Source organism: Armigeres subalbatus, chromosome 2, assembly GCF_024139115.2.
Source record: "Armigeres subalbatus isolate Guangzhou_Male chromosome 2, GZ_Asu_2, whole genome shotgun sequence".
Classification (NCBI taxonomy): Eukaryota; Metazoa; Arthropoda; class Insecta; order Diptera; family Culicidae; genus Armigeres; species Armigeres subalbatus.
In genome coordinates this window covers 137,743,941-137,770,920 of record NC_085140.1, presented here as the reverse complement: position 1 = coordinate 137,770,920, position 26,980 = coordinate 137,743,941, and the positions used below count along the sequence as shown (strand labels likewise).

The following is a 26,980-nucleotide window of genomic DNA, read 5'->3' as shown; positions in this document are numbered from 1 at the left end:
CCTGGAGATCCGGAGCCGGTAGAATTATGTCCTGCGCGCGTTCTCCCAGGTCCATCACCATACCGCCATCTTCGTCTGCCACATCGCCATTCAGGTGTTCTTCATAGTGCTAATGCCACCTTTGGATCACCTCACGCTCGTTCGTAAGAAGGTTCCCGTTTATGTCCTTACACATATCAGGCTGTGGCACGTGGCCCTTTGAACGGTTGAACGGTGAACGGTTCAACTTCTCATAGAACTTTCGTGTGTTATTAGCGCGGTACAGTTGCTCCGTTTCTTCACGGTCTCAATCTTCCTGCTGGCGCTTTTTTCTCCGGAAAATCGAGTTTTGTCTGTTCCGCGCCTGTTTATATCGTGCCTCGTTCGCCCTCGTGCGGTGTTGCAGCAATCTCGCCCATGCTGCATTCTTCTCTTCCACTAACTGCTCACATTCGCCGTCATACCAGTCGTTTCTCTGATCCGGGGGCACCGTGTCAAGTGCAGCGGTTGCGGTGCTACCAATGGCAGATCGAATATCTCTCCAGCCATCTTCAAGAGACGCTGCGCCTAGTTGCTCTTCCGTTGGAAGTGCCATTTCCAGCTGCTGCGCGTATTCTTGGGCTAGTCTACCGTCTTGTAGCCGCCCAATGTTAAGCCGCGGCGTCCGACTTCGACGCGTGTTGTACACCGTCGAGAGTTTTGAGCGCAGGCATACTGCAATGAGGTAGTGGTCGGATTCAATATTCGCACTGCGGTAAGTGCGGACATTCGTGATGTCGGAGAAGAATTTACCGTCGATTAGAACGTGGTCGATTTGGTTTTCCGTTTCTTGGTTAGGTGATCTCCATGTGGCCTTGTGGATATTTTTGCGGGAAAGAAGGTGCTTCGGACTACCATTCCGCGGGAGGCTGCGAAGTTTATGCATCATTGGCCGTTGTCATTCGATACGGTGTGCAGACTATCCGGTCCGATGACCGGTCTATACATTTCCTCCTTCCTACCTGTGCGTTCATGTCACCGATGACGATTTTAACGTCCCGCAGTGGGCATCCATCGTATGTCTGCTCCAGCTGTGCGTAGAACGCTTCTTTCTCGTCGTCGGGTCTCCCTTCGTGGGCAGTGCACGTTGATGATGCTATAGTTGAAGAAACGGCATTTAATCCTCAGCTTGCACATCCTTGCGTTGATTGTCTGCCACCCAATCACGCGTTGGCGCTTCTTACCCAGCACTATGAAGCCGGTTCCCAGCTATTGCTATTGTTAGTGATTAGAAACGCATATTATTGGTAATAAATCAAGCGGTTTTTTCAGACCACCGTTATATACAGTTGATGGAATGTTCTCAAGAATGTTGTCAAGAGGAAAACACACATTTTCATTAAAATGATTCATACAGACAAGCCGTTCGGTATGGTACGCCTAGTGACTGCAATTCCATCGTAACTTCACAGTTCTCCACTCAATGGGAAAGCGCTATAATCAGTAAAATGGAAAATTATATTCTCCCATACTAATTTTCTTGCAAACAAAATGGTTCCCCCAAACACACGTGACCCGATTCTATCACTGGGCGGCTGCGATTCTGTCGCCGTTTGTATGGAAGCGTGAATAGAACAGTTGCCTGCAGCGATCCAACGATGGAATCGCGGCGACTAGTTGTCGCCGTCTGGCGATAAAATCGCTTAGGTCTGAGGGAGTCTTAAAACGGTTTGTGCTATGTCAGTTTTGATCCAAATCAGCTGAAATTTTCAGACTACCCTTAGAACATGCGACACAATCGAATGAGCGATTTGTTAAACCACTCTAACTTACCTATATATGGCGCAACGGACACCGGTGTTATGCTTTTCATCCTCTTGGATGATCCCTCCACCGAGAAACGGCACACACATGCCTACGTCTTCTCTGATGCAATCCCCCCAGATCTCAGGATGTCGTCGGTCGTGGAAGTTTGTCGTTCCAACCACCAACCAGCTCCTGTTGCAACCGGCTAAGAGGATGAATTACGAAAGTTTCTATTATCCCTCAATTGATTTAGTGGTGATCAATTTTTCCCTTTTCGCACCGTGCGGTTTCTCGGCCGGTAAATGAATACTCGTCCGGTCCGCAGGGCTGCATGCGGGCCTGCTGATCGTTGGGTGCTACGCCGCCAGCAGCCTACCAATGAATGCAGCGAGTAGTGTAAAGGCATGAAACGAATGCCGCCGACGAGCGAGCGATCAGCAGGAACGTCACCCAAACACCTAACGGGCGACCCGCGCGCGTATGTATGACGCGCGTATGAGAAGCTCGAAACCGAAGTCGAAGCCGGATTAGCTGCCAACATATTTACGATGCTTAATCTCTTTAGATATTTACACCGAGGCATTTTTTTGGGGAAGCTATTTTTATTGCTGCGTTGAATGGGTCGACGCTAGGGAAGGACAAAAGTCGATGGCTGAAAATTGTCACCTTTACGACCGCGGCGTAATTTAAGTGGGAAAATGAACTTCTACTGGTGGAGTTTCGGTAAATTTATTCTTCCCTCAGCAGATGATTCAGAAATGAAATATTTATCTGCGTATGAGAAATTGAACTTCATCTGGATATACACCGGTGATGAATGAGTTCGAGATTATTGCCCATACACGAACACATGCACCCGCGTTAAGGCGAGTGTTGCGGCACCGCATAGGTATTCGAACCGGAGAGTTGGAACTGCGAGGGAGGCCTTGCGTGTTTTGTGGTTACGCTTCCAACTAATCCCTTAATCCTTTCGCTCACACACTCTTGCTCTCGGCCCACTTTATGGAGCCGTAACCGGACCGGCGGCGGAGTCACAGTCTCGGCCCGTTCCGCCGCCGTCGTCGGTCGGAGAGCTATACGCGGGCTAATCCTCTCGTCACATATCATCGCAATGCGCGTACCGCTCCGCCCCGGCACCACCGCCACGCCGGCTGGTATACAGAGAAGCGAGCTTGTCTTGAAGAGTGCTTTGCTGGACGGGGAACGCTGGCTGCCACTGCTCATGGTGATTATGATGGATATTATTGTTGCTTGCTGTGTGTAGTCGGGGTGGCTGTCTAATCCGAATGAATATATTCGTTTTTCCGAGCGCCGTTGCTACTGTGCCGGCGTGCAACTCGTTGTGGGTACATACCAACTACCGAGATACGATTGTGGTTGAAGATTTGCTTCGAGTGTTCTCTATTTGTTGATGAGATTTGCGAAGGAATTTGCGCAGATTCTAATTCAAGAATGTGATCAATATTTGATAAAGTGGAGTGATGATATTTCTCATATGATACATAAAGCATCTGATGTAGAGTGAACTAAAAACCTTTATATCAGTTTTGACATATTTTGGAAGCTCCACGTAAAATAAAGTAAAATAATGCAGATAATAAAAAAAATGGATCGGATATCAAAATCCCATTTGTCACGTTTGTATGCGACAGGGTATTTTTTGAAATTTTATTTAATTTTATATTCTTTGTTATAGTGATTTTTTTCAAAAATAAGAAGTTCATCACTGTATGCGACAGCAATTATAAAAATAAATGAAAAATCGCCGATTTATATTAATCTACAAATCTCCTTGTGATGATTGTTGAAATGCTGATCCAGACACTGAAGGAGGCAAATCAGATTTTATATAAGAGTTAAAGATTTTCAGGTCTCGTTTATTAGGAATTCTCATTAGGAAGGTCAACATACAAGATATATGGCTCGTTTACCCTATTCTGTGTAGAATTTTTCAAAGTCTGCTGATATTTTTCTAAAAAACATGTATCCATTACTTTTAAATTAGAATGGTTTTGTAACAGGATCTCAATTTAATTTTCCTTCATATGTTAATTTTCCCTTATGTTAATCCCATCCTATCACCCAAAGATATTTGGAATGCATTTTTTACTCAACAAGAGTAAATCTATCTCCATTGGCAAATCGAAATGATGTCACATACGAATGAACCGTCGAGAGGCATCTTTCATACATCCGTCCAAATCCTGCTCGGTCGGCTGTGTTTGTGTTCAGGAGATCGAAAGCAGTGTTCAACAGCCAGCAGCCACGGTATAGAATTAAAACTACCACGACTGCAAAGCGGGAGATATGAGATTTTAATCTTTTGTCTAGAGGATTATTTAATTTCTTATTCACTCGCCCTGCCAACGTGGACTCCAATCATACATCCACCAGCACTAGACTGACCCCCATTTGAGTGATAGACAGTTTCTACATTTGACATAGTAAACATGTCTTTAAGAACCTATTAGGCCGATTGAATGCCATTAATTTGCACTTCAGAAAATAAAAACATTTTAAAGAACAGACGTCTCACTCAACACATGTTCCATCGTTAACCGTTTAACGGTGGGTTCAATTTTATGTAGGTGGTCAATCGGACACTAATGGAGCTTCCTTGGCGATTATTTTGATTGCATTTTATTCCAATTGAGATGTCTGTTTCTCTGTGGCCTTATGTATTCCAAAACTTTTGTTCTTAGGCTTTTCACTTTAATGATCCGCAAAATATTTCCATCAAAAGCATTTTGCTTAAATTTTATATTTATTCAAACCCTCGATTTCTTAATTAACGAATAATGAAAATTATAATATTTCTCGAACAATAATGGATAATCCGCATAATAATTTTAAATCCTTACTATAACACGCATTAGTGATTTTGAAATTTAGAAATACGAAAGATTTTTGCAACAGTTCGTATTCAATGGACGATTCCGTCTCATTTATCGCTGCTAAAATTTGGTAAAATTGAATAACGCATTGAAGTATTTAAAGTAAAATTTTGTTAAAATATTTGGTTTAAAAATTTGTCAAATCTCGATTTTGTCCCATTTAGATTGTTGAACGAAATCTGTCATTACGATTTTATTTGTTTGGACCAGTCTAATAGGCAGTGGTAGCAATCATACCGGTAGTAGATTCTCGGTGTTACTTCAGCCAGTCGCGCAAACTGAAAGTAGGGTGCCGAGCCGAGTGGCTGATTATTAATTAATGTGGAGCCCAAGAATGATGACTGAAGGCGCGGGGTAAGACAAATTCGCGGAGCCGTGTTTGTTTCTTTTTTCACTTCAGCCAGCCCTCCACAGCTCTAGAAGTTTATTCGTGATTCATCGCTGAAACTGCGCGCGGAATTGTGGTTCTGTTGATCCGATTCGTAATCCTCTGCTGTTGATGTGTGTCGGTCGGAGGATTTTCATTCGCTTGCATGCAGCTGCCCGTGAATGGGATTTTGTCATGAAGAAACCCACCCAAGCTTTTTTTTCGGGATAATTCTTCGAATAGTTCTTCAAGTGATGAGAAACCCTTTCATCTGTGAAAAGAAGGGCCATCCCATTAGCAAACTATCATTTTTCATCGCCTTAAAGATGTTTGAACATCCGAAAGAAAGTAAAAAAATCCAAATGAGATCAATACACACGACCTACCTTTCATTCGGAGTTCTTTCGACTGCCTGCGCACTATTCAAGAAGACACCTCGCACAAAAGGACCAAGAAACAGCGCATCCTGTGTGCAATGCAATAATCCTTAATTCGTTACGATTACTTTGTGTTTGCGAAGCATATTTCGGGCTGCACAATACACGAGGGCCTGAAGGGAAACCCCCCTGGAACGATCAGCAAGACACTCGGGATGGGAGATTTTCCAGCAGAACAAGGTGCGATCGTTCGAAACGAAGGGTTTGCCGATGGATTGACGCACACTGGGATGCAGTAGTGTTGCTCAATGTGTCGATTTGAATGCGAAGTTGTTTTTCAGTCTGATCTGTATTAATTGGAAGGTTACAGATTGATGTTTGTAGCTTATTGAGCATTATGTGAGATATTTCACACATTTAGTTCAACGATTCAAATCGGAAGATTATTACATTTGCATTTTTTGAGGCATCTTAATTTTAAAACCACTGTGATCTATTTCATTTTCTTTGATTAAGGTTACGATTAGTTACCTTTCACGCAATATCATTTGTTTGAGAATCTAATGTCCTAATTTTCTGACCAATTTTTTCATACTTTTCCATTTGTTAACAACATTTTTAAGTGCAATTATGAGTATTTTGTTTGGCTACTCACTATTGAATTCTATCGAAAAAAATCTAAAATTCCATTACCAATTTGTTTTAAACAGTTCTCTGTTGTTTTCTTGGAACTGTGAGAAAAAGCACAATGATTCAAATGTGGCACAAGCCCTTTCCTAAAAGCGTATCATTAATCATCAACTAAGAGATAAAAACATATTCTGACGAACTGCATCGTCACCGTTCAGAATGTTCCGTAGAGGAACATTACAATCAACCACAGTTAACCACAGCCAGTGCCAAAATTCTGGTACCATGCGACTCAAGTGGCTTCTCTCAACCGTTACTCTAATCACGCTGCCGTCGCTGGATGCTGTCGTTGTCGTTCGGAAGCCAGTGATAAGCTGACCATGTTTTCACTTCCTTAATACACCCGACCCGTACTGGGCGTTTGCGCTTGTCTTGGGCAGCATATCTGCATATCCGTTCCGGCCATTTCGAGAACACGCATTCATCATAATGCGTCTCCTCTGCTCGCCATCGACGGGCATCAATCTGGGAAACTAGGGCTATGTGACCAAGCTTTGATCAGAATTGTGAACACATTTTTTTTTGCATTTCTCATCACAATATTACACTGCGGATGGTTTGAACTGTGTCTTAAGTAATTTAGTTTTTTTGTGAAGTTTGAAAAATTAAGCAAAACTCCAAAAGAGCTTTTATAAGAATGAAGTTGCTCAATATTTTGTCTCAGGGGGGCTGATATCTGATTGGCACTCGAACCAGCCTATTTTGACCTACTAAAACCCGGAATCTCAAACGTAGTTCACGATCATTGCTCTGTATATTTTTACTGACTCAAGCGAGTTAAATTTTGTCGCTACTGCCGAGGCACTGCACCACCCTATCTCCACCGGCACTGTCAGGACGCAGTATCATTTTTTTCTAGTCAGGAAAAAAGGCGTTCTGTAGATAAGAGAGCAGCCTTTGCTACTGAGGATAGTACAGATTTGCTTGAAGCGAAGTCAATATGTTTTATCGCCTGTCACGAATGAGAACTCGAGACACAATTGCTGATATAGTCTGACTCCAAGTGCCACTGCGGTGACACCTATCAGTCGTCTTGTAGTGACTAAAGGCCGACATCGATGAGTAATTGTCCCATCCGGCTTCGATCGGAACCCAATCCGGAACACAAACATTCCTCATTAGCTGATCCAGGGCTCCGACCGGCATAAGAAGTCGATTAATTGCCATAAATCGAATTAATGCTTCCTGCTCATCCATACAGTGTGCAGCTTCCTTTCTACCGGATCGGATCACCACAAAGATACAAAAAGACCCCTACCAGACCAAGATTTCTCCGTCTCCGAGAGGGATTTTTAATCCAGTTTTATTAACGCGCACGCTCTGTATGTCGTTCCTTTTTGGCCGAGCTCGAAAGGTCGAAAATCCTTGCCGAACGTTTTGTCACACAATTCACACCCGATCGAAAGCCGTCGGGCTTGGAAGGCGTACAGATACCGAGCATGATTGAAGACAACTCATAAAAGGTAAATACCCATTTAACACATTTACGAACGCAGAAACAGCAGCGGCAGCAACAACAACAACAACAACAACAATCCAAAAGAATATTGACACCAAGGAGTAACTGCAGCGACATAAATTATGTTTCGTTTCATCTTATCTTTGCCGGTTACGGCCAAACAGACGGACAAGGATGGCAAGGGCTAGGATAATCCAAAGCCGACGAAACAACCCAAAGCAATATAAACAAGGACTCGCGCTGCGTGTCTTCCTTCGTCGTTGCAGTTATAAATTAAGGCACGGAAACAAGGTTGATCCCTCGCCTTCGTCTTGGCCCGTCCCGAACCGTCCGAGGTGATGAATATTTGTGTTGAAAATGGGATGCACGGATGATTCTGAACTGAAGACAAACTGGTGTTTTGGTTGTGTTGATTGATAACGAACACAATTTTTTTTATTGCGTCTGTAATGTGTCTTATTCAAACGATGCGATAATTAACATAACAGAAATTGAAGTGATGGCAGTGTCATTTTTGTCGAACTCTGGTTAAAAACATTCAAAAAAACACTTGAGTTTTAGTTTTCACTGGTTTGTTTATTCACCACATTTTTCGAATGAAGAGAACAAGATACGGGAAAACTTTGCAGATTATCTCAGAATGCATTTTCTGTCATTACATTAATTATTCTCTGGCTCCGACAAAACAATTTTCAGTTACAATGAAATTTAATTGCAAAAAGCCTACCAAAAGCCTACACGGCATACAACGAAGAGTACGGTCTCTTCCGGGTTTTCAACTGAATATTATCACTTAATCCTATTCCGGCATACAAACAATGTGCCCAGCCCACCTTAGTATGCCGTGTAGTATAAGTCACTTTATACACCTAGTATTTATCGTTAGTTATGCGTAGCCGTCTCCGAACAGCTTTTTTCAACAACTATGTTCTATGATCACATAAATTCTATGGGAATTTAAATGGCTACGAAGTCCGCAAAACCTATTCGCTTCTAAAAAATGCCTTTTTAACTCGTGGGTAACTTTATTATTGCACATCACTAAAGTTCCCAGATATAAAAATTCATCTACAACTTCGAGTATTTCACTATTCAGCACCTCTACACTACTCCCGCCCACGTTGACTACCAGCGACCATGTAATTTGTTTTGCTGATATTGATCATCAGTTCAAATCTCGATGCCCTTTTCTTAAAAGGCGCAAAACACATTTCTGTGGCATGGTGATCAATCCTGATAATATCCATATCGTCCGCAACGGTGTGATAAAGGTACCACTCCTTTGCACACCGTGTAATTGCGCTCACTAGTGACAGCCGAAAATGATACCAGCAGTGACTCATCGTGGCAGGCAGTTGTTCTTAATTTGGACTCTGCAAGATGCTTCGATCTAGTTTGTCACCGTACAAAACGCCTTCAAAACGTTCTCTACAGACACGAGACGTGAGCAATGCTCATTGAGGACCTACGCAAACTTGGAGTCATCGAGGGAAAAGTGCTACGTACCATGTATGACGGGCTGCAAACGCAAAGCGGATCGTGGAGAGGGCGAATAAACTAGAAAGGGCCGTTTGACCGAAAATCATTCGGCTGAATGCTATTTGGTCGGAGGTTCTTTCGGAAGTTGTTTGGCTGAATATATCACATGGACGAACAGACCATTAGGCCGAAAGTCATTTGGCCGAATAAGTCATTTGACCGAAAATGCTGGTTGGCCTTTAGGGTCGTTTGGTAAAAAGCACCATTATGAAAAGTGAAAAAAAGAGAGTGATGTCACTCATTACTAACTAACTCATGCTAACATTTCACAGTGAGAAGTGAGTAATTAGGAGTGAGAAGTAAGGAGTCAAACGTCTCATTTATTACTTCTCACTCCTCATATCCAACTCCATACTGTGAAAAATGTGTAGAGCACAGTGAGAAGTGAGACGTCTCACTTCTCATATTTCACTTCTCATTTCTCACTGTAAAAAGTGAGAAATAAGAAATAAGGAGTAAGAAGTGAGAAGTTTCGCACTCCTTATTTCCTACTTCTCACTTTTCACAGTAAGAAGTGTGATGTAAGTAGTGAGACGTCTCACTTCTCACAACTCACTTCTTATTTCGCTGAGCTGTTTGGCGAATTCTGTGGCAATAACGGCATGGTTATTGCTGTGTTGAACTTAATCCTAGAATTAAAAAAAACACATTAATAAAGCTTAAAAAAAGGCATGGTTATTGGAGAAACGCTCTTTGCCTATCCACCAGTACACAAAGTCTCGTCTCGTGATGGACAAACTGAAAATCAAATCGACCACATCTGAATTAGCCCAAAACGGAGACGGAACCTTCGTGATGTACGGAATAAACGTAGCACTGACATCGCGTCTGACCATCACCTTGACCAGCTTCACCGGCGCCCCGACGACCCGAGGTCAAACACTGCTCACTATGCTGGATTTTCCTCCGAGCCAACGCTTATTTGTTGGTCCCTTCTCCATCTACGCTGTAGCTCTGACACTATTTGCCTCACGACTCTGTTTACCGCATTCCACGTATCTTCATCGTGACACATTCGCTCTGCGATGTTGTCCACGCTTAGGACAGGCATTCCTCTACGTGAATGGCCATTAGACGAAACACGCTATTCAACTTCCTGCGGTTACGTTTCGTCTTGAGCGCAGCTCCCCAGGCTGGAACGCCGTACCTAAGTATTAAGGATGATACGTTAGCCAGAAGACGCCTACAGCTGCCTCTCGGCATGATCCTTGCAAGCGCAGTGACCAGCTTAGTCGCCTTCTCGCAGGAATAGTCGACTAGATGTATCAAAGCCCGCACGGACGGTATGTCGTGCTCTCCGACGATAATCTGCATTCGCTGTATGATTCGGCAGTTGCTGACCAGTATCACTTCTGTTTTGTGGTGAGCAAGCTGCAGCTTGACTCCATTCATCCAGTTTTCAACTGCGTCGGTCGTCTCCGCCACCAGCATATCTACCTCTTCCAGCGATTCTCCGGTTATCGTTAGAACGACATCATCCGCTAATCCGAAGATCTGCACGCCTTTGGGCAACTTCAGCTTTAGCACTCCGTTGTACATAACGTTCCACAGCATTGGGCCAAGTATGGAGCCTTGCGGAACACCCGCCGTAACTCTAATCGACTTTTGCCCCGAATTCGTATCGTAGACCAGAATTCGGTTCACAAATAACCAGGAACCCGCATTCCATGCAGCGCTACGGCGATGGCCTCCTGGCACTGTTGAAAGCGTTTGTGACGTCAATCATTACTACTGGGCAGAACCGATTGCCGTACCTCTTCTTCTTGAACGCTCTCTCTGCAACGTCAACGACAGTCCAAATTTCATCCACCATCGATCTGCTTTCTCGGGTTCCGAACTACTTTTCCGATAAGCCGATCTCGCCCTCCGTGAACTGCGTCAGCCTATTAAGGATAATTTTTTCCAGAAGTATCATACAGGAAAGGAAGGGAAGGCGCAGTTATGAAACGAACAGTTTTGTATAACTCAACGCATGGGACGACTTAAACCAAATTTGAAACACGAGAGGCTAATTTGGAAAACGGGTGGTTATTAGGGTTGGGTATTGTTTAGAATACAAATGATTCAGAATAACTTCTGAGCTCCTCATTAATTTACACCAGTATTGGGATACATATTCTCTAACTTTAGCAGAGAAAATGGAGGGGTGACCAATGACCATCGACTCATGGAAACATCGAGATGTGGAATGAAAAATCCTTGGAAAGAGGAATCACAGTAACACAGATTTTTTTTTTAAAATGAATAATTTGCCTGCATGACCAATTGGTTTTATCATTTTCTGATTGTAAAAAAGGGCGAATCAAACTGGCAATTCAAATGAACAATGCAGTGGTAAATATTTTGTGAATTGAGTCACAAAGAGAAACAAATTTTGAATCACTTCATTTGTTTACTGCGATAAAACTACGATTTTATATTACAAAGACTCATTTTCCCGTTTCTTGACTCAAAACTTGATAACCGTAGCTGCCATTTCAGCACCAACATTTCAAAAGGGCGAAACTGCTTTTGTAAACTAGAGCTTTTCACGTCGCTGGTGGGATAATTTGAGCCCACCACGCAATCCAACACCATTGATGGAAGCAGCGAATCCTCTTCTTTCATTGAATGGCGTTGGATGGCGTGGATGGGCTCTACACTGAAGGGTAGTACTGACTGAGGAAAAAGATAGGACAAGAAATAGCCAAGGAATGATTCTGCTACTGACATTACTTGTGCAGTATGAAGCTGGCAAGTAGAGCTAATTTATTAACGGTAATAATACCAGTTGCCAGGTAATAACACCTGTTAAGTGAAGCAAATTTTGAATTAAGGAAAAATATTCCTTCTCATTGTTCCGCAGGGAAAAGTGACATTTCTCCCATATTTGAGCAGCAGTTAAATTCACTTCAGCAATTGAAGCAAATTTTCCTTGACCGTAAACTAGAGTTTGGTATTAAATCCATCGCAGTTAAATGTGTCAACCATATTGAAATCATATTTATGTTTTATGAGTGCAATAGTTTTGCGGTCTGTGGTGGAAATTGGTGTTTTTACACAACCAAAAGTTTTGACAAGATCCGAAATGTGAGTAAACTTCTTAGTTGACTTTTTTCACGGCGCGGTCTCAAACGACATTTTCATGTGCCAAACTGTTTTCGGGAATGTTCGGATGAACCCTCGGGTGAGGTATAATCAAAGTCAATTGACTTGCCTTTTGTATGAGGACTTTAACTTGCAATTGTATATAAACAATCATATAAATCAATTCCAGTTCTTGTGAAAATAAATTAAGCGTGTGTTGTCTCTTTTTCATTTTGTACCCAATAAATTATGATTAGAATTTAATATAATGAGATATTTCAGGTCAAGTAAAAAAAATGATTTTACTAAAATCATTTGTAATTCCACATAATATTCGAACTTGAGAGTTTCAGAATTGCTGTTTTTTATGTATTATCTTTTTTGATTGAGCAAAGGGATAATATAGTTGGTTACTATACAAAACACAAAATGATTTAAATGATTTAATTGTGCGTCACCACCAACACAGCCCTTCATAAAGCTGTGACCAAATCCCGCTAATTGCTCCATTTATTGCGACTTACCACGTTTCCACCAAGTATCCGGCCTTGCTTAGCGCTCAGCTTATCGCACCTCAAACTAAACAATAGCTCAAAGTGCACCACCATCCGACCGAAAGTACTTCCGGTGTGGATTCTCAGAACTAACACCGAGCCGGATCGGTCACACTGTTCCGATAAGTTGTACACATATGGCCCGGTTATTCCCCAATCCATCCTATCATAGCCCCCCATTCTGATGGCTCGACCGTCTCCACCACCACTACGCCGGAGATGGCGAGCGCAAGAAAACAACAAATCACTAGTCAAACAATTTGACTGCGATGATCGCGAGGAAGTGAAAGAGTTTCCCCCTAAGCTAGGCCAGTGACAAGGCGTATTATGATACTCATGGGATTGCCGTCGTTGTCGTCGTCATTGCCGCAGTTAGTCGTCTGCCCCATATTAATTGGTGCTATATCCAAAGCCGCGCGCATGATAAGAACTTGTTGTGCCGTTTCGAGCCAAACATTACATGACATGCTCCGCTGAATTGTGGAATTGTCGATCATTTCGGGCTTGATATTACACACAGACGAAGAATTTATTATGCTTACTTGTGCGTACTGTGAGAATCCAGATGGAAGAAAAAATAATTCCAACTTTATATGCGAACCATCGGGTATTTTGAAACAGTTACTTTGAAGTTTGTGTTTAATACGTTAATTGAGCCGGAATCGAATCACAAAAAAAAATGTATGATTCAACTAATTTTACTTAGATATAAAACCATTTCAAATATCTAAATTAGTAACTTGATACGCTTGAACCCATTTGTGACCACCTGCTCACCCAGCAGCACCCCAGAGGACATTTATTCTGTTGTTCTTTCGTTCATGATGTTGCATTTTCGGGAAACCTCTGGCTTTGACCTTACCAGCCGAGTTGCTGAATGAGCGAGCAAAGACAGTTCTTTTAGATGACTTGGAGAAGACACTGCACAAACCGGCAAAGGGACGGAACGAATTACCATGCGGAGTCAAGTGTCTATTCGGAAGAAGTTGACCCGTTTTTACCTGCATCAGCGCTGCAACAGGTACACGTTGCCGTTTGGGAGTTTTGTTTCCCATCTTTCCTATTTGTGTGTATTAGCATAGGATGAAGGTTGTTCGTTTTGCTTGATGTTTGACTTCTGAATTGGGTGGGCGGGATAATCCCGTAAAGTTGTGAGGTTAAGAATTGAGAAAAAACGGATGAGCTGAGCTATTGCTACTGATAAGCCGTTGAAGTTTGGAGTGTTCCTAATTGTTTGTTGCAAGTTATGTGTTATGGCGCTGAATTTCATAGCAATTCATTTCATCGTCTTATTGAAAATGTGCATACTGTTGGAAACATTCGTTTACTTTGCCGCATCGCGGATCCACGATCCTCGGTCGGTCGCAGCTTATTAACCGCTAGGTTGATCGAGTCTTCTTGAATGTCTTCATCATCCGGGCGGGATGCTTGAAATAATGTAGCTCAAGATCTTACCGATTCATCCTTGAGGAGCAATCGAATGCAAATTTGATTTATTTGCCGCTTAAAGAGTACGACAAAAATGACATTAGTGAGGGCAGCTCAACGATAGATTAAATATTTAAAACCCGAAGCAAATCCGCGATTTATTCTGGGACTCCCAGACTGGGAGTACAACTTGCAAACACATTGTCTGGTATCAGGTAATTTGGCCAAATGTCGATGATTTGATTAATTGATAAGCACAGTGTGAAGTTAGGAACAAAATATTTTCCACTGAAGACACTTCAGAGGATTCAAAATGAACTTTTGAACATGATTCTGAAGTTACCTCCCTGATATAGCACCAATGAACTTAATAGAATTTCTAATATTGAGACACTGCAACAAAAGTCCAATACAATAATTTCCAATTCTAGACAAAAATTGTTGCAATCTTCTATTGCAACAATCAGCAATGGTCCTTGTACCATTAGTCATTTTTTTACAGCGCCGCACTCTCGATCGATTTATGTAGCTTTACAATTCATCAAATTGTTCGCACTTTCGTGGTGCTCGAGCTATTATAGGGAAAATATCTACCTTTCTTTATATACAAAAACAGCTTGCAAATAGGTTGATCTGTTCGTGAGTTATATCGCCTCAAAGGAAATGTAAACTCATTTTTATATATAGAGAAAATAGAGAAGAGAAAGAAGAATATAGAAGAAAAAGAGAAGATAACTAAAAATGTATGATAGCAAAAAAGCTTGAGTGCATGTAATATATCATTAGCAAATAAAATTAGTTGAAAAAAAGCATTTGCAGAAGTCTCTCACTTATCATCTCTGTAAACATATACGATATGCAGCATACAGTGAGAGACTCTTTTCCCAAGCTGTCATAATATAGAACTGATTCGGGAGGCTATATCTCATGTTAAATTTCTTTCAAAAAGGTCCAAATGCGGAGAGCACTGGTTCTGATGCTGCATTTCAACTTGCTCTACACAGCTGTGCGGTCCCCAACACTAAATGAGCGAGAACAAAGCGAAAACCATCACTTCTCGGTGGGGGCTGCCTATCCGATTCTGTTTTTCCGCACTTGTATACAAGTTTGATAAATTTGTTTCATGGCTTGTTGTAAAGGATGTATTTTGGACCACCCTTACGGGGGCTCTTATTTTGGACCACCAATAGGAATTTGCACTCAGTAGTCCAAATTATGAGCCGTCGAACTGGTGGTCCAAAATACCTCCCTCACCCTATGATTCGGAACAGGTTTTGCCTTTCTTTTATCGTTGTTCGTTATCCATTGAGAGCGATTTCTGCGAACCCTGCTCACGCATAAGAAACAAGATGTGAGGAATCAGAAGTTACGAAGTACAAAAGTTTGGAGTTTAGAAGTGAGACTGGAAAAGAAAGAAGTTTTCTAATGAAAGATTTTTGAGTCATTTACATGCGAGTTTGATAGGACAGATTCCATCAGTGGTGAATTGTTCTACAAGAAGCAAACGCACTTTGTAATTTTGACTACTCTGGTTCTTTCGGAGGAAAGGGGTACCCATACCACCCCATACCATTAGATAATATTATACAACTTTGAAATCTAATAAGGGGATGTTTTTGTTGTGATAGCTATTTTTTTATTTTCAGTATTTTGCGGGAAATTATCTACATTTAAGAGAACGTGCTCTACATTTGTTTACGTAGGATTTTATGTTCTGTACAAACTATCGAATTGTAAGGAAAGTCATAACACTCATAAGACCTGTTTTCTTTTCTGAAAAATGATTTCTAGGCAAAAATCTGCGTGAAGGAGCATTCCCTTCACGTGAGAATCAGTGAAAATTAAGTTCACTGGATTAGCTGAATACCTATTTAAGAAAGATGCACGATTTATCATAGGTGCCACGGAAGTTATTGGAATTTTCAGTGCAAAAAAAAAACAACAGTACGGATCGTTTGGATAGAAAACGGAACTAAAATTATGAAGATCCAGTACAACGAGCTTGGAATTGAACGCTCAACCTCCTGCTTATACTGCAGGACTATGCGCTCTCAACTATTTACATATTTTTCTTCCAAAATACGCAGATTTCTCAACTTGCTGTACGTATTCATGAACGATTTTTTCTATGGAATTTGATAGCGCATGTAATCTTCAAAATTGGGGAGACTTGATTCTCTCTCTATAACATCTACTCAACAAATATTTTTTTAGAGCAAACCCTTCATCACATCTGTCAAATCTACAAAAAAAAAATAGCCGCTTGAGAACAAATTTATACTTTCTTGAATTTGTTTGCCAAACTTCTCAAGTCTCAGAATCAAGTCTCCTCATATTGTGACAACAACTCAAAATCCAATTATCCTGAAATTGTGGTGGAATGTTGGCATTTTTATCAGTGAAGATCATTTAGCATATTGACGGCTTGTGCTGTGAAAAAATGATAGCATTTTGTCAATATTAGGGAAGTTGTCCAAATTTTGATAGTCAGTAGTAAGCAGTAAATAATAGAGTAAATAAGGTTGTCAATCAAAAAATAATTCGCCACATTTGTCTAGAGGATCTATAATAAAAGTACGCTCTAACAATACTAATATAGTTCTCGGTAAAACAGCGGAGAATTAAGTCTCCCAAGGGTCAAGTCTCCCAAGGAATCAAATCTTCCCACCTACTCCTACTGTATAAAGTTTGAGCTTTAAAATAAAATCGGTATTGGCAGATCTCCTGCTTGCATGACTGTATATCAATTTATAAATTTTGACGTGAAACACCTTCAATTTGCTACTGGTGAAATGCCAGTAAAAGCAGCGAGTTAAACGGTTGGCGAAGTTTCAGCGCGATCATTTTTTTATGATTCGTAATTTTATTTCCGCCATGATCAAAGCATCATCCGATGGGTACATACAGTTTTATTTAAAAAAATCTTAGTCAATAGTTTCAAAATAGTTGAAAATAGTGAGGTCTTGAGGTCGAAAAAAGGGACTTTCTAGTGACTTGCCCGAAAAAAGTGACCAAGTCACTAAAAAGTGACCCGCTACCAGGCCTGCTCTATGACCTCAAGACTGCCGGTGAGAGCGCTGACCCATTTTCACCCAAAAGACCCATTGTATCACCCCCGATTATTGTTGTTTATTCTTATAATTTGCTTTTGTAAACCGTTTCGAGAGTGGAACAAAAATTAAAATGTTACTCGGAAACAGTTTATGTTTACATTTACGATCTTTCATATTCAGAATCAAATATCAGTTTATTATGGTTTGGAAAAAGAAAATAAAACATTTCAAAGACAAATCTCTATAATGATCGGATCATGAGTCTGGGTTTTGGGTTTCGAATCAATATGGTATATCTTTTTCCATTTTGACGGCTTTGTACCATTATTGCAGTAGCTTGTATGAAAAACCACGATTAATGCACCTAGCGGTGTTGGTGCCTTTTTCATGCTAAAATACCAAAAATATGAATGAGAGTTTTTTAGCGTGTTTTTCACGCTTTGAAAGGTTTCGAATGAAACCTGTTGTAAGTAATCCGGTAGATGCTTGAAAATGTGTCTACAAAATTTGTATACATATACACATACAGACATCCAAAATTATTAAATAGGAAGAAGGATAATTTGACCGAAAATCTTTCGGCGGAAAGCTATTTGGCTGAATTACGAGGTTGAGTCGTCGAGCCGAAATGAATGTTCGGGCGAAACCATTATAAAATAGAAAACGGTTTGGCGTATGCCCTAACACGTCATTTTACTATATAATGGCCACTTGCGGAAAATGCCATTTGGCCGAATGAGCCATACAGCCGAAAATGTCGTTTGCTGAACGGGTGTTATGGTCAAAAATGTCGACCCGTTTGGCCAAATGACATTTTCCTTTGGCCCGTTTGGTCAAATTACCTTTTTGCCTGATCAGAGGCGAGCCAGCCAACTGCTGCAAGTCTCTTAAATAAAGACATAATAGTAGTAACCTTTCTGCCAAATTGTATTTTCGGTCAAGTGACTAAACGACTTTTTCGGCCTAATGACCAGTTCGGTCAAACGATATTTTCGACCATATGTGCCTTCTTCCCGTCGTTTGACCACAAGTCGTTTGGCGGAAAGCCATTTGTTCGAATGCCACTTCCCGATAGCACATTTAGCTGGAAGTCATCTAGCCTCGGAAGTCATCACCGCCGAAAGAGGGCATTCGTCCAACCTGGTAATTTGGCCAGAAAAGTTGTTTGCCCTTACAGACCATTTAACTGAAAATGTCGTTTAGCCGGAATGGTCGTTTGGCCGAAAATTCCGTTTGGTAGAAAGGCTATTTTGGCAGAAAAAGCCATTTGGCCCGAAAGTGTATTTTCTGCCAAACAAACAGTCGACCAAATGGCATTTTGACTATAAAAGACTCTCTTACCAAAATGATCGGCTCAACCTAACGACACTTTCGGTCGTATGTTCACTTCGACTAAACGGCCCTTTCTGCCAAATGATCATTTCAGCCAAAATAAGCGTTTCGGCCAACCGATTTTTTTCAGCCAAAGGAACTGTTGGGCTGAACGACATTTTCGGCATTATGTCCCTTTCGTTTAAATGACATTTTCGGCAAATTGTGCTTCTGTCAAATTGTTTGTTCCGCCAAATTACATATTTGGTCAAACTACTTTCGGCCTTGTGACTTTTGGCCAAATGGCTTTCTGCCAAACAATCTTCCTCCTTTTTTTGTTGAATATCTTGACTTGCATATGATGCATATGCACAGCGCATGTTTTCGAAATGGACATATTGATATTAATTTTGCGAAAAACAATCCACGTGTCTTGGAGAGAAGAGACTCGAACCTTCACCCTCCTACTCTCTAGATAGGCATGATAACCCCTACACAACAAGACCACTTGAACCCTTACAATTTGCGGAAAAAGCTACCAGAATCCCAACCAACCTTGGATGCTTGATTTTCCCAATCGCCACATGTGCTTTGTTGTTATATACCACAACAGATGTGGTGGGTATATCAATCGGAAAACTCTACAGAAACTGACCACGTCCTTACGGCATATCGGTATGGTAAGGAATAGATGATGCAAGCACTCGCCTGCTGTAAGATCTGCACTTGCAACGAGTTCGTGCGAGCCAACGCGATGGGAATGAAAGGATAGTGTTCTATAATTGGATGCCTCGTTTATTTCGAATTTCAACAGTTACTGCTAGAACTAGTCAAGTTGTAGCTTAGAAGATGGAAACGGTTTGGAGTCTACAATATGAGAACTATATGGAAAGATACACAAACAAAGGAATAAGTACGTCCGAGTTTTGCATGAAAACAATGAAATTCGCAACTAGCTTCCAAATTTATTTGAAACACGTAAAAATATTAATTTCCAGGAGCCTACGTAAAAGAAAATGCATGTAAGCTACTAATAGCAGCAAATTCCAGAAATCTTTTTCAAGCCCATTGCACAATGGTCCCAGAGTCGAATCTAGCAAGACAAAAATGTTTGCGCCAAAACTATTAGTTTTAGATATATAGTGTCTTTGGGAAAAAAATTTCATATTTTTTGACGATTTTTTTCCATGTAGTGAAATTAGGGTGGTACCTATATTTCAGAAGTTCATAATATCAACTTTTTAACTTTTCGGTAAAGACTTGTGCAATGTTCCACAAAGTTGTAGAGCATCTAATTTTGAGCAACTTTGCCGAAGAAACCATTTTTCTATCACTTATGGTTCACAAGTTATGAGCTTTTTCAATAAATACGTTAGGGCGGTCCCTTAAAATCGGTATTCTTCACATAACTTTTTATACATTCATTTGTCGCATAAACTTTGTTCCGAGCACTTTTAGGACTTTTGAAGACGCACATTTTTGTTGAAGAACCATGGATCTATCTCTTATAACAAAAAAGTTATTCGAGTTTTTGTATGAAAAACATGTTTTTTTCATGTGCGTATATTTCAAAATGGAGCAAACCGATTTTCAATCTATTGGTTCTATTCGAAAGCTCGCACTTTTCTGCGTTTATGGTGGGAAAACTGAGAGAGCGTTTTTTGTTTAAAGCGTTTTATTTCATTTTGAAAAAAATATGTTTTTAATCGAAAAACGGCTATAACTTGATAAATAAACGAGATAGATCCATGGGTCTTCAACAAAAAGATGTGCCTTTAGAAGTTCTAAATGTGTATCCCTCAAAAATCAACACATAAACATATCTTTAAAAAAACGGTTCTCGTAAGGAAATAAACGTTAGATGGATCAAAGTAGGCTGTTTTGATTCGATTTTTTCGGTATCGACAGTGGGAGAAAGCTACTTTGTTAGCTACTGAAATGTTTTTATTACTATTACGTTAAAAGCAAACCTTCATCAGGTGGGAAAATCTCAGTGGTTTGCATTAAAGTTCGAAATGTTATGGAAGGCAAGTAATAGAAAAAAGAGCATTTCTTGAACGCAACAAATTTGGCTAAGTAGGTACACCAGGAGAAATTCCGGAACGGAAAACCTTGATACGGCGCAAATCTTCATCAAGCACGAGATCAAAGTTGTAAAAAGGGGCAGGTAGGGGTTGAAAATTGATTTTTTCGGTATTATGTAATTTGTAAATGAATCATGTACTGTACTGCTCACAAAAAAAAAACAATTCTTCCGCTCATTTTTGGTCGCAACGGAAAATACGCGCCAGATAGTCGCCTAAGAAAAACATGCCTCCAGATAAAAAAGCTACTTCGATATTTTTAAAATTTGGCCGCCACGCGGTGCATCCTAGCGGTGAACGCTTGCTTGGATAGCACGTGTTATTTGTACTGCAGAGAAATTTTTCACATCTCTGAGAGCTTTGGAAAATTATCACGAAAGTTATAATTTTGTTGCAAGGCACAATAACGTCAAAAAAATCATACGCTCTGTCGATCAGCCTACTTTGATTTCAACTTTATTTCCTTACGAAAACCGTTTTTTTTTAAATATATTTTTATTTATTGATTTTTGAGGGATACTTTGTATGGACCACATTTAGAACTTCTAAAGGCACATCTTTTTGTTGAAGACCCATGGACCTATCTCGTTTATTTATCAAGTTATCGCCGTTTTTCGATTAAAAACATATTTTTTTCAAAATGAAATAAATCGCTTTAAACAAAAAACGCTCTCTCAGTTTTCCCACCATAAGCGCAGAAAAGTGCGAGCTTTCGAATAGAACCAATAGATTGAAAATCGGTTTGCTCCATTTTGAAATATACGCACATGAAAAAAACATGCTTTTCATACAAAAACACGAATAACTTTTTTGTTATAAGAGATAGATCCATGGTTCTTTAACAAAAATGTGCGTCTTCAAAAGTTCTAAAAGTGCTCGGAATATAGTTTATGCGACAAATAAATGTATAAAAAGTTATGTGAAGAATACCGATTTTAGGGGACCGCCCTAACGTATTTATTGAAAAAGCTCATAACTTGTGAATCATAAGTGATAGAAAAATGGTTTCTTCAGCAAAGTTGCTCAAAATTAGTTGCTCTACAACTTTGTGGAACATTGCACAAGTCTTTACCGAAAAGTTAAAAAGTTGATATTATGAACTTCTGAAATATAGGTACCACCCTAATTTCACTATATGGAAAAAAATCGTCAAAAAATATGATTTTTTTCCCAAAGACACTATATATCTAAAACTAATAGTTTTGGCGCAAACATTTTTGTCTTGCTAGATTCGACTCTGGGACCATTGTGCATTGCCCATTGATCAATTATGATTTTTTACGGCTAAATAACAAAACACTGGATATCAATATCAATCCCCACAGTTTACCAAAAGGAAATGTAGAAAAGTTAGTTCGGCTGAATAGTCCAACTCAAGGATTCCGCAATTGACCCTCGGGAAAGTATGGAAGCGAGATTTGTTGTGCCTGTTAGTAGGTATATTCGAAGAATGAATCACTGTCTTTAGCGTAGTAAAGCCATTATTGTTTCTCGGGATGTTATTTTCGGTGACGGTCCTTTGCAAATTTCCTCCCTTGGTCTGAAGAAACAGTAAGACTTGCTATAGGGGAAGGGGGAGCAATATGCCCTAGCTAAGCAAAAACTGATTTGATGCCTTAGCCGTAACGATTTTATGGGTATTTTTACCTCATGCAACAGTTAAACAATGGGCCATCTTAAAATTGTAGGAAATTCATTATCATATTGATAACATTCACATTTCAAAAAAGTGGAGATATTTCGTTGCCGGAAAACTCATGAGGCTTCTAGCTGGCAGCTCTTTGGGAACAACGCACCACGCGTCGGCGAATCAGCATTCTGGTATGGACAGCGCGTGGAGACGCGTAGTACATTGTAGGTTTGTCCCCCTAGGACGTTTTGCCTCGCCAAATTTAAGATGTTTCATCAAAATGTTGAAAATTTCGATTTATCTATTATTTTGGAACTTTTTTCGCCTAACCTATTCAATTTTAGGTCTAGTTTTGTTACGGCCATCTCAAACACGGAAAATATGAGGGAATACCCTAAAGGCGTTTTGCCTCGGGGTGGGCGTTTTGGGGCCTCTTCCGTTATGGTTCCGGCCGGCGGAAAAAAACACAACAACTGGGAAATTCCTAAGAGCCGCCATTTTGTTTGCGATTTGCTTAGCTTCATGGCTTGTTTTTATTAAAGAATAAAGCTACATATTAAAATACGCTTCTCGCAGAATTTTAAGTACTCCTTTATTGTTGGGCTCCAGAAACTTTGCTTCAATCGGAAAAGTATACTAAGTTTAGTAATCATACTGCTTTCCTCACACTTAACCAAGATACCAAGCTTTCTGGTTCAACATATCATTGTTTCATATCTGTTGAACGTTTAACGCAATTTCTGATCGTAATAAAATTCAATAGTGATCAACCAGGCTTTGTCATCTGTCAAAGGCAACTTGTTGTCAAAAAATAAAGGATTACAAAAATATTACTGTATAGAAAGTTGACCACACCGACATCTTTACCCAATACGTCAAGTCGAGTCGATGGGTATTCAACACTATGGATCCAAGCGCGTTCTATAAAAAGTTTACTTTCGGACTGAGATGATTGCCTTTTGGAACAACTTTGTTAAAGGAAAACTGTTGAATAAATAGATACTCAATCCAATCCACCGGATGGCAGATCTTAATGCAGTTCAGCATAAGAAAATAAAAAAAAACTGTGTAAAATTTTGGTATAAATACGTTTTAGACTTGAAGTTTTAAGTTTTTTTTAAATCTGATCTGTAATACTTTTATCGCACAATGTACACAAAATTTTCTCGTAGGGCAAACATAAAAGTTGAGTAATTTTATGACTTGTATGACTGGAAAGAAAAGAAAAAGTACTTATATTAGACGCAACAACTAAATATGCTGATAGATCGATTTTATTTCTTCAGTCTTCTGCTTTTTCTCCAATGGTTCAGTATTACAACTGAGACATTGCCTGATTTTAACTGTGTTCTATGTTCTCTTAGAATTTATTATTTGCCCACGATTGCATTAATTTGTATCTAACGACTACTTCATTTCATCTCAATAGAAATGGAGCAGAAATACATGCACTAAACAAATGACACGGGTATACTACAAAAGTTCAATGAAATGGACGCAGTGGATCACCCGAAAAAAAAATTGTATCTTATGTGGCAAACGCAATGGATCCATGCGGACAAACAACAAATGCTTTCAGCTTCCAAAATAGGGATTCTGAACAGTTGGTTCACACTGATGTACGGAAACTGCCTCAATCAAAGACACATCACGTATCAGAGTGAATCTTGAACCAACAATGTCATTTTTTTTAAATCAAATTGTCTTTCCTGTGACTTTTGTCGGTCAATGAATCATAGAAATAACCTGCCGATATTTCTCCCTGGTTTATACAAACGTACAGACATAATTGTAAGGATAGGTCCGATATTAGAGTGATTCAAATTTTGACTTTTTCGCTCCTCTATGCTTAAACGATGACATATGATGTTCTATTAATCCTCCTAAATTGTTAGCTAATTTGGATGTAATTAGACTGAGCACGCGCAGTTTCAAGTTTGTATGAAAATTACTATGAAAACATTCACTTTTGTGGAAAATCGTTCCGCAACGTTGCTCATTAGGCTCTAAAAATATATGACTACGTTGCCAAAAAAGAAAATTTAGCAACGAAACTGATCGTCTTTGTTGCGAAATGATTCTATGCTTGACAGATAAGTTATTAGAGAAATACTGAATCGTATTAATTCAATTTAACACGTAAAAGAATAACATCAATATCAATAATGAGCATTTTTGTTTCCTTAATAACTTTGCTTGCAAAAGCCAGATCGCTTCGCAACAACAACTGCCCTCTCGCTTAGGAAGTATTCTATGAACGCATCGTGTTGATTACATTTGAATAGTTAATGGATCGCAACACGGAACAGTTTTTCACTTATGTTGCAATTCCAATAGTAATTTCCATACAAACTTCAAAATGCGCGTGTTCAGTCTAGTTACATCCAAATTAGCTAAAAAATTAGGAGGGTCAATTAAACGTCAAATGTCATCGTTTAAGCATAGAGGAGTGAAAAAGTCAAAATTTGAATCACTCTATCCGATATCATTACTTATGTTCAAAATTATGAAGTCCCTCAGTTTATAATTCATTTATTGTACAACAAAGTTGTACTCAAAGTTTTTAGATCTTTTCAATAATGTATGAAGTTAAATTAAAATACATTATACGATCGCAGCGATACTGGTTATTGGCTGATTTCCGTTAATCCCAAATAAACAAAGTATTTTTTGCAGTGACGTTGAAGTAAGTGCTAGTGTTTGAACGATAACAAGACCAAAAAAAATATAAACACACCATTTAGCTACGATAACGGAGATATACCAAGTACACCGGGGACAAAGCAATTAGCCCATTTTATCGTAGCCGGCAATAAATTATTTATCGTGGATTATAGAGATACAGAAATGCAACCCTGTGTTCTGCATTAACGCAAATATGGGCGTGTTTCTACGTAAGCACCGTAAGGAATTCAATGAAAAAAGATGCCTACAGAGTGGCGTTTGTATTGCTGAATCATACATAACTTAGCAATTCGGCAACTATTAGACTTAATTATTATTTTTTACATAAATAATATTGCGTATATAAATTCTAGAGTTTTTAGATATTTTTTCAATAACTTTGATGAAACTATTTGCTATTTACTACTAAAAATATTTACAAAAATCTCACCTGTGCTCCAGCGCTCGCTGCGACCCATGCTTCGGCGAAGGTTTCCATTGCACTCTGAAAATCCATGCCAACAAACGTGCACCAGTGGCTTGGAAAATTCAATTGTCCTTCTGCACTGTTTTCTTGATAAGCTTGGCTTTCATTATCTGCTCTAATTGATAACTTAGCAATTTTCTTCACCTTCAAAGTGTCACCTCACAGTAGTTAAATCTTTACAGCACTCACTGAGTTAACCGAAATAAAAATTACCATGAATTCAGGTATTTGCAAAAAACAACTACACGGATCATTTCTTCCACACTAAAACTCTCTACAGCTTGGATGCTGAGCTCACATGACTGTCCTTACGCTTCTCGCGATTTAATGTTAAATGCATTAATTAACCCTCTCTTTAATCAGATTAAAAATTAACACAAAAACAAATTTATCATGTTTTGTTCCGTCCACGTCCGCTCCCCAGCAAATGGTTTCGCCCCAAACACACGTGAAGATTGCTTGTTTTCGTGCTTACTGCCTGCCCCTCTACTGGGAGGGCTTGGAGCATTCGCGGTAGTAAGTTCGCTTCTTCAAGATCAGCGCAACGGTCTCCCATGGAAGCCCCTCTCAAAGTGGTAGCGACTGCGACCGGTGTGTTTTTTTGTTATATTGCCGGCTTAACTTAAGCCGCCGCTATTACTCGCGTTTCTGATTCCGTTCGTTTTTAAGGATTAACACAACACTGCTTTTACGTCTTTCACAAAGTTCCGAAAACAGATCATCATCCACGGTCAATTCCGTAAAGGATTTGCGCTTCAATGCGACCGGTTCGGGTGGCCAAGCTTGTTGACTGCACCGAGATTGCACCGTCCAAACCGGCTGTAAAGACGAAACTGAATAACCTGTTCCGGAAAATCCTTCCCAATCTCCCCGAGCGCTGATAACACACACGCGGCGCTCAAACCCGCGCGAAAGGGGGGAAAATCTCCGATCCTCTCGGGTCTTCGCCAACTGCCGTCGTCGTAGCAGGTGGAGAAGCACACTAGTTTGGGTGCGAAGCGAGCGACGATAAGCGTCTTACTGCGTTCAATGTTGTCGCGCAACTAATAACCCACTGTCTGGTTCACAGCTCAGCGCGAGGAAGGAGCGAGCAATACACAAACATTCCCGTCCCGCTTCCCGTTTATCATCCGCACCGGCAAACCCAGCAGAGCCAGGGTGGAAAACAATGCTGCTGCAGGCGCGCGGTTCACGAAATGCTCCCAAACAGGCACTCCACGCGGGCATCAAGGGCCAAAAAGGAAAACGCATCACCGGCAATGTCGGAGAGCGAGAGAGTGTCCTCGGGTAACAATGGAACTCAGTTTCATCTTTATCACAACAAGTGAGTTACTACCGCAATCATATGGAGAGCGGGTAAGTTGGAACTAACTTGCACGCTAAGACTCATTTGCACACGATTCAGTTTCTTCCACATTTAACGGAGCTTTTCCAATAAAACAGCAATGTGCGAGAATTATCCAAACCTATTTTTTTTCAACTGAGCATATTCTAATTCATGGAAAAAATTAGAGATTATTAAACTTAATTAAACTCTTAAACTCGAATTATTTTTGACAGATGACTTATTGGTCAAGCCCCTGTGATCTTTCTTTTTTTAACTAATTTTATTT

General features: G+C 40.1%; 1 protein-coding gene across 2 annotated transcripts in view; it reads right to left on the bottom strand.

The window, feature by feature from the left end:
• LOC134210900 (uncharacterized) overlaps positions 1-26,420 on the bottom strand; it is a 281,805-nt gene extending 255,385 nt beyond the window's left edge. Inside the window, exons 1-2 of one of the 2 annotated variants that reach the window (XM_062687327.1) lie at positions 26,210-26,420; positions 25,332-25,555 (exon numbers count right to left, since the gene is read on the bottom strand). In XM_062687327.1, coding sequence (XP_062543311.1) covers positions 25,332-25,397 — 66 coding nt within the window. In that variant the 5' untranslated portion in view covers positions 25,398-25,555; positions 26,210-26,420. Of the gene's footprint in view, positions 1-25,331 lie in introns of both variants that reach the window. The other variant, XM_062687326.1, reaches the window with a different exon arrangement.
• Between the last annotated feature and the right edge of the window lie 560 nt (positions 26,421-26,980).